Genomic DNA, 15,069 nt, shown 5'->3' on the forward strand with positions numbered 1-15,069 from the left:
CGATGAGTGTGGTGTCATCTGCAAACTTCAGGAACTTGACAGAGGGGTCTTTAGAGGTGCAGTTGTTGGTGTACAGGGAGAAGAGCAGTGGGGAGAGAACACAGCCCTGAGGGGCACCAGTGTTGGTGGAGCGGCTGTTTGACATGAATCTCCCCAGTCTCACTAGCTGCTGCCTATCTGTCAGAAAGCTGGTGATCCACTGACAGACAGAGCTAGGGACAGAGAGCTGGGTTAGTTTGGTCTGGAGGAGTGTAGGGATGATGGTGTTGAAGGCCGAACTAAAGTCCACAAACAGGATCCTCACATAAGTCCCTGATTTGTCCAGGTGTTGCAGGATGTAATGCAGTCCCATGTTGACTGCATCATCCACGGACCTGTTTGATCGGTAAGCAAACTGCAGGGGGTCCAGTGATGTCCTTCAGATAAGCCAGAACTAGTTTTAAAAAATGACTTCATGACGACAGACATTAGAGCCACAGGTCGGTAGTCATTAAGTCCTGTTATCTTGGGTTTCTTTGGAACAGAGATGATGGTGGAGCGTTTGAAGCAGGAAGGGACTTCACACAACTCCAGAGATCTATTGAAGATCTGTGTGAAGATGGGGGCCAGCTGGTCAGCACAGGATTTCAAGCAGGCCTTCCTTCTCTTGTTCTTCCTGAAGACCTGGAGCACATCTTCTTCACTGATCTGAAGTACAGGAGTTGGGGAGAGGGGGGTTGCTGGAGGTGTTAACGGTTGTGTAGAGAGATGGTCATGACGGGTTTCAAATCTACAATGAAACTCATTCAGGTCCTCAGCAAGTTGTTGATTCACCTCGGTGCTGAGGGACGGTGTCCTGTACTTGGTGATGGCTTTCAGGCCTTTCCACACTGAAGCGGAGTCATTGGAAGTGAACTGATCTTCCAGCACATTCACATTGTTTTATTTTATTTATTTATTGGGGGGGGGCACTATTTTTTATTTATTATTAATGTGTATGTGTTTATTAATATGTTCATTCATAATTATTGGCAATGATTTTCTGGATTTGTATGTGATCCCTTGGCTATGCTCCCTTTGTGTTGTCTAAGCAAAAAACAAAGATTTCTAAGGAATTTATGTCTTCCTTTTCTTTCATAAAATGTGATTGTCTTGTTTGCAATATTTAATTATGGTATGGATATTAATTTGTTCAGCATGTACAATAAAAAAAAAAATTAAAACAAAAACAGCTTGAAATTGATTTTGAATCTATAAAGTAAAATAAAAACATAAAATCAAAAATAATTAAATATTTAAAAAAAAAATGATGTAGTTACTATCGTATCCTTATTTATTTACATTATATGATTAATGTCTTGAGAACCTACTGAAATGTTTTGTATTTTAGAACTCAATAACAAAAATAAAATAAAAAATAAAAGAAGAGAATCCCTTATATAATTTTCAATAAACACCTGAATATGTTACCATATATGCAGCTGCAAATGGGATAATGTATTTTGTGTGATCGATACCATATGCATGCGTTCAAATTTCATAAATCTCAAAATAAATTAAACGACAACACTGAATTAACTAAAAATCTGTTTCTTTAAAAATATCTTTATTGTACACGTTTTCGCAAGTAAAAAGTGCAGCATCCTACTAGATATTTTATGCACTTTTCCCCATGTTTGCATTTTCAAAACCACATCACAACATTAAATGAGGGCTGAGTATCAAATTAAGAAAAAGAAAAGGTTCATGACACCATAAACAATTGAAATTCTTTTCCTCTACAACCAAACTGATATTTACAGATTATACAAAAAGTCAGGAAGTCCCAAGAGTGACAACACACTTTCCATCCATCTTTAAGAGCACATGTGCACTGAAGCAATGTCCTTCATGTGTTCTGCTGTCCTTTACTGGACCCTTTGCTTATAAAACCAGCAGAGACCTTTAGTGAAGTTCCAGCCGAGTGAAATGGAGAGAACATACAGGAGTCCAAGCAAAGCAAAGGGATACAGAAGCACCACAGTGTTCTTTAAGAATGGAAGCGCTAAAGAAACAAGGAGAAGAAATTAGACAACGTTCAGCTTGTGGATGATTAAAATACACGGTCATAACCAGCGATCACATCACTCACCATTGTATCCCAGGAATGTGATGTAAACATAGTAACCAATGGCAATAAGCCAAAAGGTGTTTCCCACAAAATAACCCAGGAACCAGTCTGAACTTACAACCACGACATCTGTCAAAAGAGTGCAAAAGATGTGTTCACAAAGTCCAAACAGTACATTATTATACTCATGTATCCACCTGTTTACTTACGGTTGATGAAGAATAGTTGTAAAAAGTGCAGAATGACCAGGAGAGGGTAGAAAGCGTTCAGATGGACGTCAAACGCGTAGCCCCACTCCACGTCGTAATCTCTGCCAGGATGTTTCAGTAGATATTTGTTTGTGACAAACCTGGAGAAGAAAAACAGGGATTACTGTACAGTTTTACAGTCACAACTTTTAATGATATATTCTAGTAAAATTAGGCTGATTACATCATTCTTTAAAGTACTTCATTCTGATTTGTCAGTCACAGCAAACACTATTGTATAATGACCAATAAACTGTACAATCTGGCAACCGATTTCCTGACTATTAAAATACATAATAAAATAAGTCAGACCAGTATATCATGTCCATTTATTTATTTGGTAAGAAATTATGTATTATACAGGACAACGTACAGTCAGCCAGGCAATTTTTGTTTTTCTTTTAGTATTTAGATTTTTATATATTTTAGTATTTATTAAAACTTTTTTTTTTTGGTTTTCATTTTAATTTTGTCTTTTGCTTTTACTATTTTTATTAGTTTATTTTTGTATTTTGTACTGGTATTTTTTTGTATATTTCTATTTACATATCTATTTATTTCTATGTAATTTTTAATTTCAGTTTTAGTAATTTACATACTTAAATTATCTTATTTCAGTTAGCTGCAGTTTTTGAGTTTAAGTTCTCCATGTAATATTTAGATTTTATTTTACCTTTATTTCAATTGCCGAAAATGTCTACTTATTTTTAGTTTCATTTTTATTTTTATTTAAAATTAAAAGTTAAAAAAAATTTATTTTAGTTTTTGTAATTGTAGTACTTATAAACTTATTTTTTAAGTTTCAGTTTTACCTCCATTATTTATATTTTACTTTATTTAAAGCTGCAGTCCGCAAGTTTTGCCTCTTTGTCGCCATCTATGTTTGAAAACCTGGAATTGCAGTTACTTGCGGAATTATCTCGCTTGCGTGGGGTTGTAGTCTGGTACGGCTCCAGAGCAGATGAATCTGATGTTTTGAGGTGGATGTGTAGCTGTCAGTCACTGCACCGGTGTGGATATTTACTGTACTTCGCAATCACAGATTAGTCTACATCTTGGAGTATATGACCCAAATAAGAATTTTCACCGGTTATTGTCATCTGAATACGTAAGTTACAAGTCAGTCACATTTGTTCTGACCAACTGAGGAAAAAAGCATTACCACAAATAGTGCTACTAATGGTGGTTTAATCTAAAGATCGGTTAGCTCATATCACATCAAACCGTAATTATTATTGTTATACTTTATTCTCAAATTAACAACATTAGCATTGCGTCACTATGAGTATAGTGTGTATTAGGGTGTAAATTTCAATTGCCATATCATTCGAATTTCATATTAAGACATTCTTTTAACCAAAAAGCAAACTATGCTCCCTTCGAACTGGTTTTCTTTAAAATACAAATCTTGTGTAATCCCAGGCTATCTGTAATTAGAAGCACATTTAAAACTGGAATATAATTTAATTTCATTCACATGCGTTTCATAAACACATAATCCTTTCTGGATCACAATCCTCCATCAAAATGATAAATTTAATTATTCTAGCTGCTGTGAGAAAAGGCTATAAACGATCCGCCACCTGCAGGTTCCTCACGTGCAATAGCCTAGGAGCCGGGACAACTTCTTTATGTTTACAGACATAATGATGCAGTGCCATGCTTAAATTTCCGGCGAAAACTTACCCGTACCACTCAAATTAGAAAAAATTATTATAAGATAACAGTTGTGAATCGGGTTAAAGTAAGGCAATAGTTTTGAACACTGGCTGGTTATGCACTTGCTCAAATATTGATATTGGATCATTTTTAACCAAAAAAACAGAGCTTTAAGCCTTATTTCAATTACCAAAAACAATTAATAATAATTTTAATTAATGATAAATACATTGCTTCATGCTGGGGTCATACATTTTTGTAAACTTTTAAAAATCTTATTCTCAAATTAACAATAAAAAATGCAAAAATCCATAACCCAGAAAAAGAAACTGGATCGATACCATATCAGCAAGGTCAAAATTAAGGTCATGCACACATTTTTGGCAGCCTTTGGGAGTGTGTGTGACTCCTTACCACATGAGTGTGGATATGAGCAATCCGACTCCGATACAGTCGATGAAAACCACCCACAGCAACAGCTTCAACGTCTCCACAAAACCCATTTCTAGAACCAGACCAAAGCCCACCGTCGACACTGCAGAGAAAACATGATTAGTGAGCCAATGTAAGTTTAATTTCCAAACCCTTCCCATGTTTCATCAAAAGTGCTCACCACACAGCCAGATGCTGAGCAGCACCAGGAACGCAGGGTCATCTCGAGCCCACTGGTCTTTGGTCTGTTTGCGGTAGTGGAAGTTGCGATACACTTTCTGCGGCGATGTGAACAGGTAGAGCATCTGCCACACGGCAAACTCAAAATCCATCTGTCTGAAATGCAGAAGGCGCCGCAGGTACTTGTAGCGCTTGGCTCCGGCCGTGTGCCGCGCCACATCCCGCGCGCTCAGGCTGCCGTTCCGGTGGATCTGCGGGGAACTCGTCGGCAACATACTGCGGTGGGATAAGAGAGAAATGTAGATATTACAAACACATAAACACGTGAGCAAACCAAAGAAAGATTTATTCATTTCTGAAATAGTGAAAACATTAGCCCAAATATAATGCACAAACCTTCCTAAATGTATCCTTAAATCACATTAGGAATAAACTATGTGACTAAATTTGAGTGGCTGGGTCATTACCAACAATTATAGCTTAGTCTGTTTTGATAAAACGAAAAACTTTTCAATACAGTAAGTGCTGAAGTAGGCAGTACAGTAGATCTGTCTCTGTCTGAAAACTTCTAGAAAACTACATCTATTCTCCATCCATAAAAATGGTTTGAAAGAAGCCTGCGCTGTAGTCTATGATCAAGCATTAAGCTTCATAATCAAATGTATTGTCAGTTCATCAGTTCTTCTGCTTCCTACACATATGATCTGCTGTGTAAACATGTAGAGCTGATCCAAGATCAGTCCTATTACTCCTGTTTGCTTTACACAGCACAACTGACAGCGACGCTACAGTATCTTTAACACTGCAACAAACTCAAATCACTGTTTTAAAAGTAAACCTGCTATTGTTAATGTATCGGTAAAATGTGATGTTTTATTAAGAGCAAACAATGTAAAATCCAAAGCATTAGAGTGGTTGTGCGGTTACATGGGCCTCAATCCTACATAATAACCTGGTAAACAAGTTAGCTACCATGTCGCTCCTGCTCGGTGTGTATAAATATGACACTTACCTGCTCTACGGCAGTATCAGCAACTAATAAAGCAAAGCTCTTTTTAATCAGCGTGTAAAAAACAATGCAGCAACCGTGACATGTCAACTTCCTGCCTCGTCCGAACACGTAGCAGCGCAACCGATTCAGTGACGCCGCTTCCTGTGTCAAGGCCTTCTGGGAAATGTAGTTTTGGGCTAGAGAGCAGCGTTTAGCTATATATATATATATATATTGACCATATTTCTGAAATATGCGCTGACATGTAGCCTAATTGCAGCTATTGAAATATTTCCTTGAATTACAACAGGCATATTCATGTTTGATCGTTTGATACACTTTAATATGCTTTTTTAACCCCCCCCCCCCCCCCCTTTATTTTATAAAAAAACATTGTTATATTCTGATCTGTAAAGGCTAACAAGACTCTGCAGGCTTCAATGACTGATTAACACTATCGTGATGACCAAAAATATTTTAACAAACCTTTGGCTTTAATATTAGTGTTATATTTCATGTTATTATAGCTATGTATGTCTATTATATGTCTGTACTGTGTCTGTACTTTTTCTTTGCACTGGAAGCTCCTGTCACGAAGACAAATTCCTTGTGTGTGTAAACACTTGCCAATAAAGCCCTTTCTAATCCTGATTCTGACAAGATGTTTGCTGCATGTTTAGAAACAACAGATGGCGCTAAAGTACCTTCTTCCTTCCTTTGTCACGTTGACATAACTTTTTTCATGAATTGTCATAACTTTTTAACAGGCCTGTAAAAGCAACAATTTATGAAAGTCACGATTTTCATTTTATTAATAAACAAAATAAGCAATCCAGAGAAATAATTTAACAAAATACTATATGCTACTGTGAGAGTTAAAAGCAAATAGTTTACTACCAATTAATCTGTATTTTGATCACTGACAGGAGATTTTTTTTTTTAGTGAGCATTGTGTTCACTTCACTTCACTTCACAAACAAACAAAAAAAAAAAAATTAACTTTTCCCGTGCAATAGAGTTTTTTTGTTTTTGCCTCTATTTTAAGCAAAAACTAAAACAACTGAGCGGAGAATAGTTTTTATTTTTACCTCCAAATTTCTTGCGGGTCACTGGAGCAGAAGTCACCTGAGAGAAGAGCACATCTCAGGTGCTTCTGTGCCATTTGGAGCAGTTCCTCTTTGGAGCACAGTTTGAGGTTTGCCTCATATTTATTTAATAAGCACCTACCACCTCATCTTTCTTTTACCACTTCATTCTGTCGTCCCTCATGACTCCCAGGCTATTCATGTGGTGGATTGTAAAACACTTTGCACATCACTTCAGAAACAAGGTTTATTCATGTCATTGTGGAACACTGACACAGTTTTGGTAGCTTGTCATCACAATAAATGAAAAATTAATTCTTAGTCTTTCAAGTGTTTAGTTTAAACCTTCACATTTTAAAATATTTAACAAAATGGGGAATACAATATAATATATAAAGCGTATGAAAAATATATTTATATAAATACATTTTCCTGACGTATTTTTGAACATTTATCTCACACATAGTAATGCGATCAGTTTTATATGCATATGCATACATTTTATATGCATAAATGATTATGATTGCAATAAATAAACTCAGTCAAAATGAGAGCGTATTAGTCTGTTTTGGTGAGCTTAATGTGCTTTCAAAGACTTCAGAGCAAAGCAGCTCTGTGAAATGAGAAGTGATGAATGGGAAATCAAGTGAAGGATGCCAGAAAGAGATTCAAACGCTTCTGATGCTAATGAAGACCAGCCTCTTGGATTAATTGAGCTGTTTTAACATGTTTCAACTCAGTTTACTGTAACTATGACACTCTTTCTTGGCCAAACAACTTGTTTTAAAAACAGCACTGAAGCAAAACAGTAAATAAGATTTGTTAAATGTTGCTCATTTTGATTTAATTCTTGAAAGGGAAGCTTTGGAATTGCCCTTAATCTGACGGGACAGAGCAGTGAATGACTTCATTGTCACAGAGACACATGTGAAGATCATCAACAAGGCAGTTATTTTAGATTGTGCTAAATTTACAGCGCATTTCAGCTCCAAAAGTCGAGATGAAAAAGTCCTTTTATTCATTCCCGGCTCTTTAAATTTTTGTAATCAAGTGTAGAATGTGATCACAATTTAAGAGTTAGCAAATCACAAAACAACGTGGCATTAAGAATGTATGTAATAAGAAACAAAACTAAACATATGAAGTTTGATGACACATGTAGATGTTGTCTTGGCAAAGCTTTGGTCAAGAGTTTAAAATAACCTTAACCTTGAAGTTTAAAGGTTTCACTCAGAGAAGTCAGAGAAAGTCAATAAAAATGTTGCTAACATGTATAATAGATGATAGATAGATAGGTCATAACTTGAAAGCTCCATAGAAAAAGTTACTGTTTGGTCTCAGAGTAATAATAATAATTTTAAGCAGTAGATCGGTATATATTTACACATGTGTAAATGGGGCAGACATAAATCTTCCTATTGCTGAAATCTGAAGTTGAGAGGGTTCACCGCTTCTGTACCTCTAGTGATGTTAATGTCAACACATGTTAAGAGCCTGTTTGATCACACAAATCCATTACGAACAGTCGCCTTTCATAGTATTAGGAGACTGAAGTACAGAGAGGTGAAGATTAACCTGTTTTGCTCCGTTAAATTCCCATGTTGACAGCAGTGTTGTGTCGGAATGACTCACATTATGATTCACGTTGCATAAAACGGCTTTCTTTCGATGGATCTGCTATAGCTTTGTATCTCAAACGGGTCAGACACTGAGGCGGTAGAAATCTGGGTACGACATGCTTGAGAAAATCAACAAGAGATGTTTTTAAAGTCAAAGTGGTTCACAACAACTGGAGCTATCCCTTTAAAAATTGGTCCTCTTTTGTTAGCCAGACCATCAGCTTATATTTTCATATAATACTCCTCCTTAATTTTCCTCAGAATTACTTTCTGCACTGACAGGCTCAGAACATTGACATTAGTTATGAAAATGAATAGCAGAAGATTTAGCTGTAATGGCCAACTAATCATCTGTCCACCCAGAACCAGAGGGGATTTTTGATGGATAATACACTATTTGACTGAAAAAAGAATGATCAATATGTAAGCACCGCTCAACATGGCTAATATTATTAATCACAGTCTGTGTTGTACTGTCAGTCTGGCTTGAAAATCACCCGGCAAACTCTATCAAGTAGAGTTACTTGAGTTTGCAGTGGACTTCTCTCCTCCTGAAACACTGTTGAATTGGCTTTGACTATATTTACTAATAGCCCACACAACCTATGAGATGTCAGCAAGAAAGGGAAGTTATTTCAGGGCGGAGCAAGTTTTACATTTCGATGGAAGATTATGAAAACTAATATTTTACTGTTGAATTGTGCACAATAAGACCATAAATGTATTTTAAATACACTGCCATTCAAGTTAGGGTCAGAGATACTTTTTTTTGTTTATTTTATTTTTTAAGAAATGAACAATTGCTGAAAGCAAGAAATCATTATCTAAAGCAGATGTGTGCGAACTTTTAATGTGAAGGGCCAAAAATCAAACTTGACTGAGGGCCATGGGCCAAAAGTAAATGATGCATTACAATATATCCAACTGCATTATCTGTTTTAAAAATGTGTAAATAATACATTTTAATTACATTAATTTTTTTAATCAAATTCACTTATATTGTGTTTTACATTTTAATGCAAAAATGTAAATACACACTATATCCTGTTCTCTTCTGATCTCTAAAGGTACACTAAAGACATATATAATGTTATATTTGTATTTCAAGTAATTGCTGTTCTTTTGAACTTTTTGTTCATTAAAGAAACCTGAAAAAATGCATAATGGTTTCCACAAGAAATATGAAGCAGCAATGTTTTCAACGTTGAAAATAATCAGAAATGTTTCTTAAGCAGCAAATCAGCATATTAGATCATGCGACACTGAAGACTGGAGTAATGATGCTGCATCACATGAATAAATTGCATTTTAAAATATATAAGTAACTTCTTTCAAAAGCAATTTGAAATCTTAGCGACCCCAAACTTTTTACATTCTGACTTCACGCTCACATTAACCCTGATGACCTGGTTTCTTATCTACAGTATGTGTGCATTATGTGCATTATGTAAATGCTTGAATAATCCATGAATCAATGTAGACATCTTGAAGACGACAGATACACAGCACAGCTTTTGATTTGCTGACCACAGCAACTCGAGTATAAGAGCAGCTGACAGGGATGATTTTACTGCTGGAACAGAGAAAGAGAAAAATGTTAGTGCAAGATCAAAACAGGAAATTCAACTTCTCGTAACATAAACAAAAATAAAAAGTAGGCCTACCCTATACGGTTCAAAATTATACAAAGTTTGTATGTATATATATATATATATATATATATATATATAAAACCATAAAAACAATAATGTTGTTAAATATTATTGAATTTTCTATTGTATACTGCAAAATGTAATTTATTCCTGTGATGTAAAGCTGAATTTTCAGCATCATTACTCCAGTCTTCAGTGTCACATGATCCTTCAGAAATTAGTCTAATATACTGATTTGCTGCTCAAGAAACATTGCATTGATAATGCTTATTATTATCAATGTTTTGCCTATTGTGACGGATCGGTGGCCCTCCCCCTCATCATCATCACCACCCCGTCCCTTATTCGCCGCCCTTCACCAGGCTCCCGACTGGAGTGGGTGGATGAGAGGAGGGGCGTGGGATCAACGCGGGCTGGCAGCGTGTGATGAGGCACAGCTGGACTGAATGAAGCCTCATCACCGCCGCCGTTAAATGCCGAGCGCGCCTCTCCTCGAGAGACCAGTCTCTTCCCCGTGCATGCACGCTGGTGTCTTCGTGGGTCCAGGAAGGGTGCGTAGAGGGACGTCGCGCCACCGGAGATGTGAGCTGCAGAACCCGCGGTCCGGGAGAAAGCCGCACCCGTATTACGGCTGCCGGGCCGTTCAAGTCCCGCCAAAGGCCGAGGAAGAGCCGCCGCTCAGAAGAAGCCGCCGCCCCTTGTAACCGGACCAGAGCGGGAGCGCGTGCGGCCACCGGACTCCGCCCCTTCCCTGGACCCTTCCCCTTTTGAACACTGCCCTCCTTCACGAGCCCCGCAGCACAACGAGGACACCAGATCCCCCCGTTTTGTTGGACACTTCTTCCCCTGGACACTTTATTTTCTCATTTTTTGTTTAATAAAAGCCTCTCCGAGGCCTGACGCCACACCCACTGTGTCTGTCGTTGGCTCCTCCCGTCACACTATATTTTTGTGGAAACCATGATACAAATTTTAAGGATTCATTGATGAATAGAAAGTAAAAAAAAAAATTATACATCCTTGTTGAATAAAACTCTTAATTTCTTTAAAAAAATAAATAAAATAAATCGTACTGATCTTAAACCTTTGAATGGAAGTGTACACTGTAAAAATAATTCTGTATAATTTACGGCTAAAAAACAGCAGCTGTGGTTGTTGGAATTATACTGTAAAATATACAGTAGTGATGTTTTACGGTTTTAACTTAAATTTACAGTTAAATACCGTAATTTCATTAACTGATATAATGTGAATATACCAACCTATTGAAGTACTGAAATCTGTTTTGTACCTTTATATTACACTGATAACCACCAAATGCAGGTGGTGATGAGAAAGTCACATGATGAACCAAAGCCCATCACAAGCAGCTTTTAAATAATAACATATATAGAAGGTGCACAGTGTCATTCACACAAACACTAAACACCATCATAATGAGACTCATTAAACTGAAATATGCAATACACATTAATTTAACAACATTAGATGTAACATACAACCCTAATAAACATAACCGATAAGAAAAAACTAAGAAGAAACCTAGTTATTTCAAAGAAAAAACATCAAATTCAAACAAAATTTGAAATGCAATGCAGGGAATTCTGGGAACGTCAATTTGTGTTTTTTCTCTGTAAATTTTACATTCTTTTTCACTTCCAAAAGCGGTATTTCACCGTAAAATTGTCTGAAATGTCTATTACAGTTTTTCACCGTATATATTAGGGGAACTTACCATTAACCATTTAACAGGTTTTTACCGTAGCTTTTTCACAGTTTTTTACCGTTAAAAATCACAGTAATTTTTTACAGTGTAACTACAACAAAAGGAATCACTAGCAGTTAAAGGGACAGTTAAATAATAATAAAAATAATACATTTAGTTGTATAAAGTATTTAGTGAAAAAGGCCTGTCAAGGTCCAAAGAAATGGCAAAAAAGCACCATAAACATATCAAAGTGATCCGTATACTGTATTCTGAGTCGTCTCTATCAAACGATAGTTATTTGTGAAACTGAAGTCAATTTAAGATATTATCTGACAATATTTATCTTCTTCATACCTCTCAAATCATGCTTGGGTATATCCAAAACTTCTCAAGTTCACTTTGAAAATGCGTCATCCATTGAATGACTACTTACATGAGTGCTAATTGCAATGAATTGGCTAAAGCATGTGACAACGAACCTTCATAAATCTCCATGTACTTCACAAGGTTAGAGAACAGCAGTGAATAGTGCCAATTCATTTTTCATCCCTTAAACTAAAGAAAGGCAGAAAAAAAATGAACAAATACATTCATGCTCAATCTTTCATACTCATGTAATATTAATGCCTGTAAGTCCAGAGGAGGAGAGAATGATAAGAGAAAGAGTGCTGACCTCCTAATGACGCCTACTGTGCCCTACTTCTGAATGCTGTCAGATCTAAACACCAACACATCTCAACATATCAACACAGTGATTTAATCAAATGCATCCCAGGAGAGGAATCAGAAAACTATCACAGTCATATTTAGGAGGTGCAGTCCAAGAAATAATGAAGAAGGAGGCGAGGAAGAGAGAGGGATTACATCATTTCTCTTTAGCTCCAGATAGTGTGTGTGTGCGTGTGTGCGTGCAAGATGGTGAGATCATGATATTCACCCTGACTCTAGTAAATTATATTTTTTTCTTCTCTACTGGCAGTGAACGAGTGACTGGAAATGACACACCCACATAATCACACACACACACACACACACACACTCCTACATGCCTTTGTCACTCATAAACACACTCCGGCTCCAATTCATCCATGCAGTGTTCCAATACGACATCTCTCTTTGGCTCTCGCCGTCTGCTCTGATTAAAGAGGCTAATCACTGTGACTCTGAAAATAGAAGGGCATCAGTGCTGTGTGTGGGTATAAAGACGAACGTCCTATAATAATCATCCATCAGATATCTCAGCCAACGCAATTATTGCAGAATATCTGTGCCTGAATGTGTGAAAGCACTTAGATCTCCATTGACTACATCAGTGATTTTCAACTGGTGGGTTACAATCAAAAAATGGGTCACAGGTCTTGCAAAATGCAAGTAATATAACTAACCATATAATCATGTACGGTTAGGATAGAAAACGCTCCCCAATCAAACTTGGTGCAAATTCATGTAATTTGGTAGAAGCTGTAGTCCAAACAAAATCTGAAAATGAAACTTTGCAAGGCAAAAGAAGATGCAACCTAGAAAACATTAAATATGAGTTGAGGGTTTGGTATTGTGTTTGATTACCACATGACGTCTATCTAAACATATAACATAAAATAGCATATACATGCATGGCATTAAACTGTCCACATGTGCTTAATATTTTTTTATTTTATTATTATTATTTTTTTGTATTCTAGAATGAAGTGCATAGTTTCACCTCAAAATCAAAAGAACTAAAACATTGCATCAAGACAATCAACCTCATGAAGATTTCTCTTATGTGCATTGTGATATTATTTTCCTTACAGCAACCCCACCAATTTATATGAGTTTGTTTTGAACAGATTTGGAGAAATTTTGCATTATACTTGCTCACCAATGGATCCTCTGCAGTGAATGGGTGCCGTCAGAATGAGAGTCCAAACATCTGATAAAAACATCTCAATAATTCATTGTAATCCATTGATGAGAAAGTGATGGAATGCAACATTTCTCAAAATCTGATGAAAAACAAACTCATCTATATCATCAGCAAATTGTTCATTTTGGATTAACTATGACTTTAATCATAGCCTTCGCTTACTTTATATAAATATTTTTATTGAAATATATTTCTTTCTTTTGATTTTGGGGTCAAATATGACGCCAAACATCATGCTTTGATGTTAGATGTTTCTTTAGATGTGTAAATAGCTGAAGTGAATGTCTTTCTGTCTCTTTGTGTCCACACACACTCTCTCACACACACACACATGCTCACACACAGCTGAGTTTTATACATGCTCACAAAACAGAGATCATCAATCAGATATCAAAGATGAGCTTCAAAGCAGCTTCAGATCTGTGATGAACTGTAGTTAAAATAATGTAAAGACAAGCTCTGGCTGTCGATCGTCCATTGATTGACTGTTCTGAGAACTGTTTTTAATAATGAAGGCTCAGAGGGCGTTTAGGACTCCACTGAGTTCATTTCATGTGATTTCCAGGCATTTCAGTAAACTTCAGCATTCAAAGATTTACAGCAGAAATTAATGGTTAGTTGCAATACACCCGTGGCAACATATAATAGGCTATGACTGACAGCTCAATCAGTAAAGTCCACTAGCGTATACTAATACTTCTCATTCAAACTGACATAAGTGCCTGTACTTATTGTGATGGACAGTTGCTGATTTCTAATTTCCATTTTCTCAGATCTCAGGATGGTGTCTGTCAGTCACACTGCAGTGTTATTCAAATGTATCAATTTTCAAATCAATGATATTTCTCTGTTGATTGGCAGGTTTGAGACATGAGAACTTGAGTACAATACCTTCCCTCAGCAGTACTTAATGCCTTTGAGAATATCACACAGAATTTTTGTTCAAGTAATCCTTTAAAAACATCTGATTAGACGGTAAAAGGGCCTTGATGGCTTTCCAGTTGGCAAATTCCCCGTAATAGTGTTTGAACCCCAATACCTGCCTCAGTTCCTTTGCCAAATACCACATTATCCAACCTCACATGATCTCTCAGCCTTTGAACCAGCTCATTCCTGGTCAAAGCATAAATGGTCATCGCTAAATGATAAAATATGTTTTATTTAGTATTAACATTGCTTGTCAAATACAGACATGAATATTTAAGGATAACATTATGAATGTTTCTTTCACTTTGGGCACTTTGATTAGTGTTACTTTTCTAATAAGGAAACAAAAGTACCAGTGTAGAGCAGGCTTGAGATGAAGACATTTGAGACAATTATGAAAAAAAAGAAATATATCAAGAATTCAAATTAAAGTCAAAATAAATAGGCCTATTAGCTAATAAATGTAGCAGTCAGAATTAGAAAAGTTTATTTTCTTTTATTATCTGATTGATTGTTGTTTGTAAAGATCCGTGTTGGTTTAGTGCCACCATTTTCCTCTTCCGGGACGAATTT

At 36.4% G+C, this 15,069-nt stretch overlaps 1 protein-coding gene across 1 annotated transcript; it reads right to left on the bottom strand.

Moving 5' to 3' along the window:
• Positions 1–1,553: 1,553 nt before the first annotated feature.
• Positions 1,554–5,776, bottom strand: unc50 (unc-50 homolog (C. elegans)). Its single transcript, XM_058779198.1, has 6 exons — positions 5,621–5,776; positions 4,610–4,884; positions 4,411–4,531; positions 2,299–2,438; positions 2,111–2,218; positions 1,554–2,023 (listed from the first exon to the last, which is right to left on the bottom strand). Exons 2-6 carry the CDS (start codon positions 4,881–4,883, stop codon positions 1,887–1,889), a joined length of 780 nt encoding a protein of 259 aa, XP_058635181.1. The 5' UTR covers position 4,884; positions 5,621–5,776; the 3' UTR covers positions 1,554–1,886.
• Between the last annotated feature and the right edge of the window lie 9,293 nt (positions 5,777–15,069).

This window comes from Onychostoma macrolepis, chromosome 06 (genome assembly GCF_012432095.1).
Source record: "Onychostoma macrolepis isolate SWU-2019 chromosome 06, ASM1243209v1, whole genome shotgun sequence".
NCBI lineage: Eukaryota > Metazoa > Chordata > Actinopteri > Cypriniformes > Cyprinidae > Onychostoma > Onychostoma macrolepis.

Excerpts from the sequence above, each read along its gene's own strand:
- unc50 (XM_058779198.1), bottom strand. The coding sequence starts at position 4,883 with ATGTTGCCGACGAGTTCCCCGCAGATCCACCGGAACGGCAGCCTGAGC. Across the intron at positions 4,532-4,609 it reads GCTCAGCATCTGGCTGTGTG|TGTCGACGGTGGGCTTTGGT; the intron begins GTGAGCACTTTT and ends TTTTCTCTGCAG. Across the intron at positions 2,024-2,110 it reads CACATTCCTGGGATACAATG|CGCTTCCATTCTTAAAGAAC; the intron begins GTGAGTGATGTG and ends TTGTTTCTTTAG.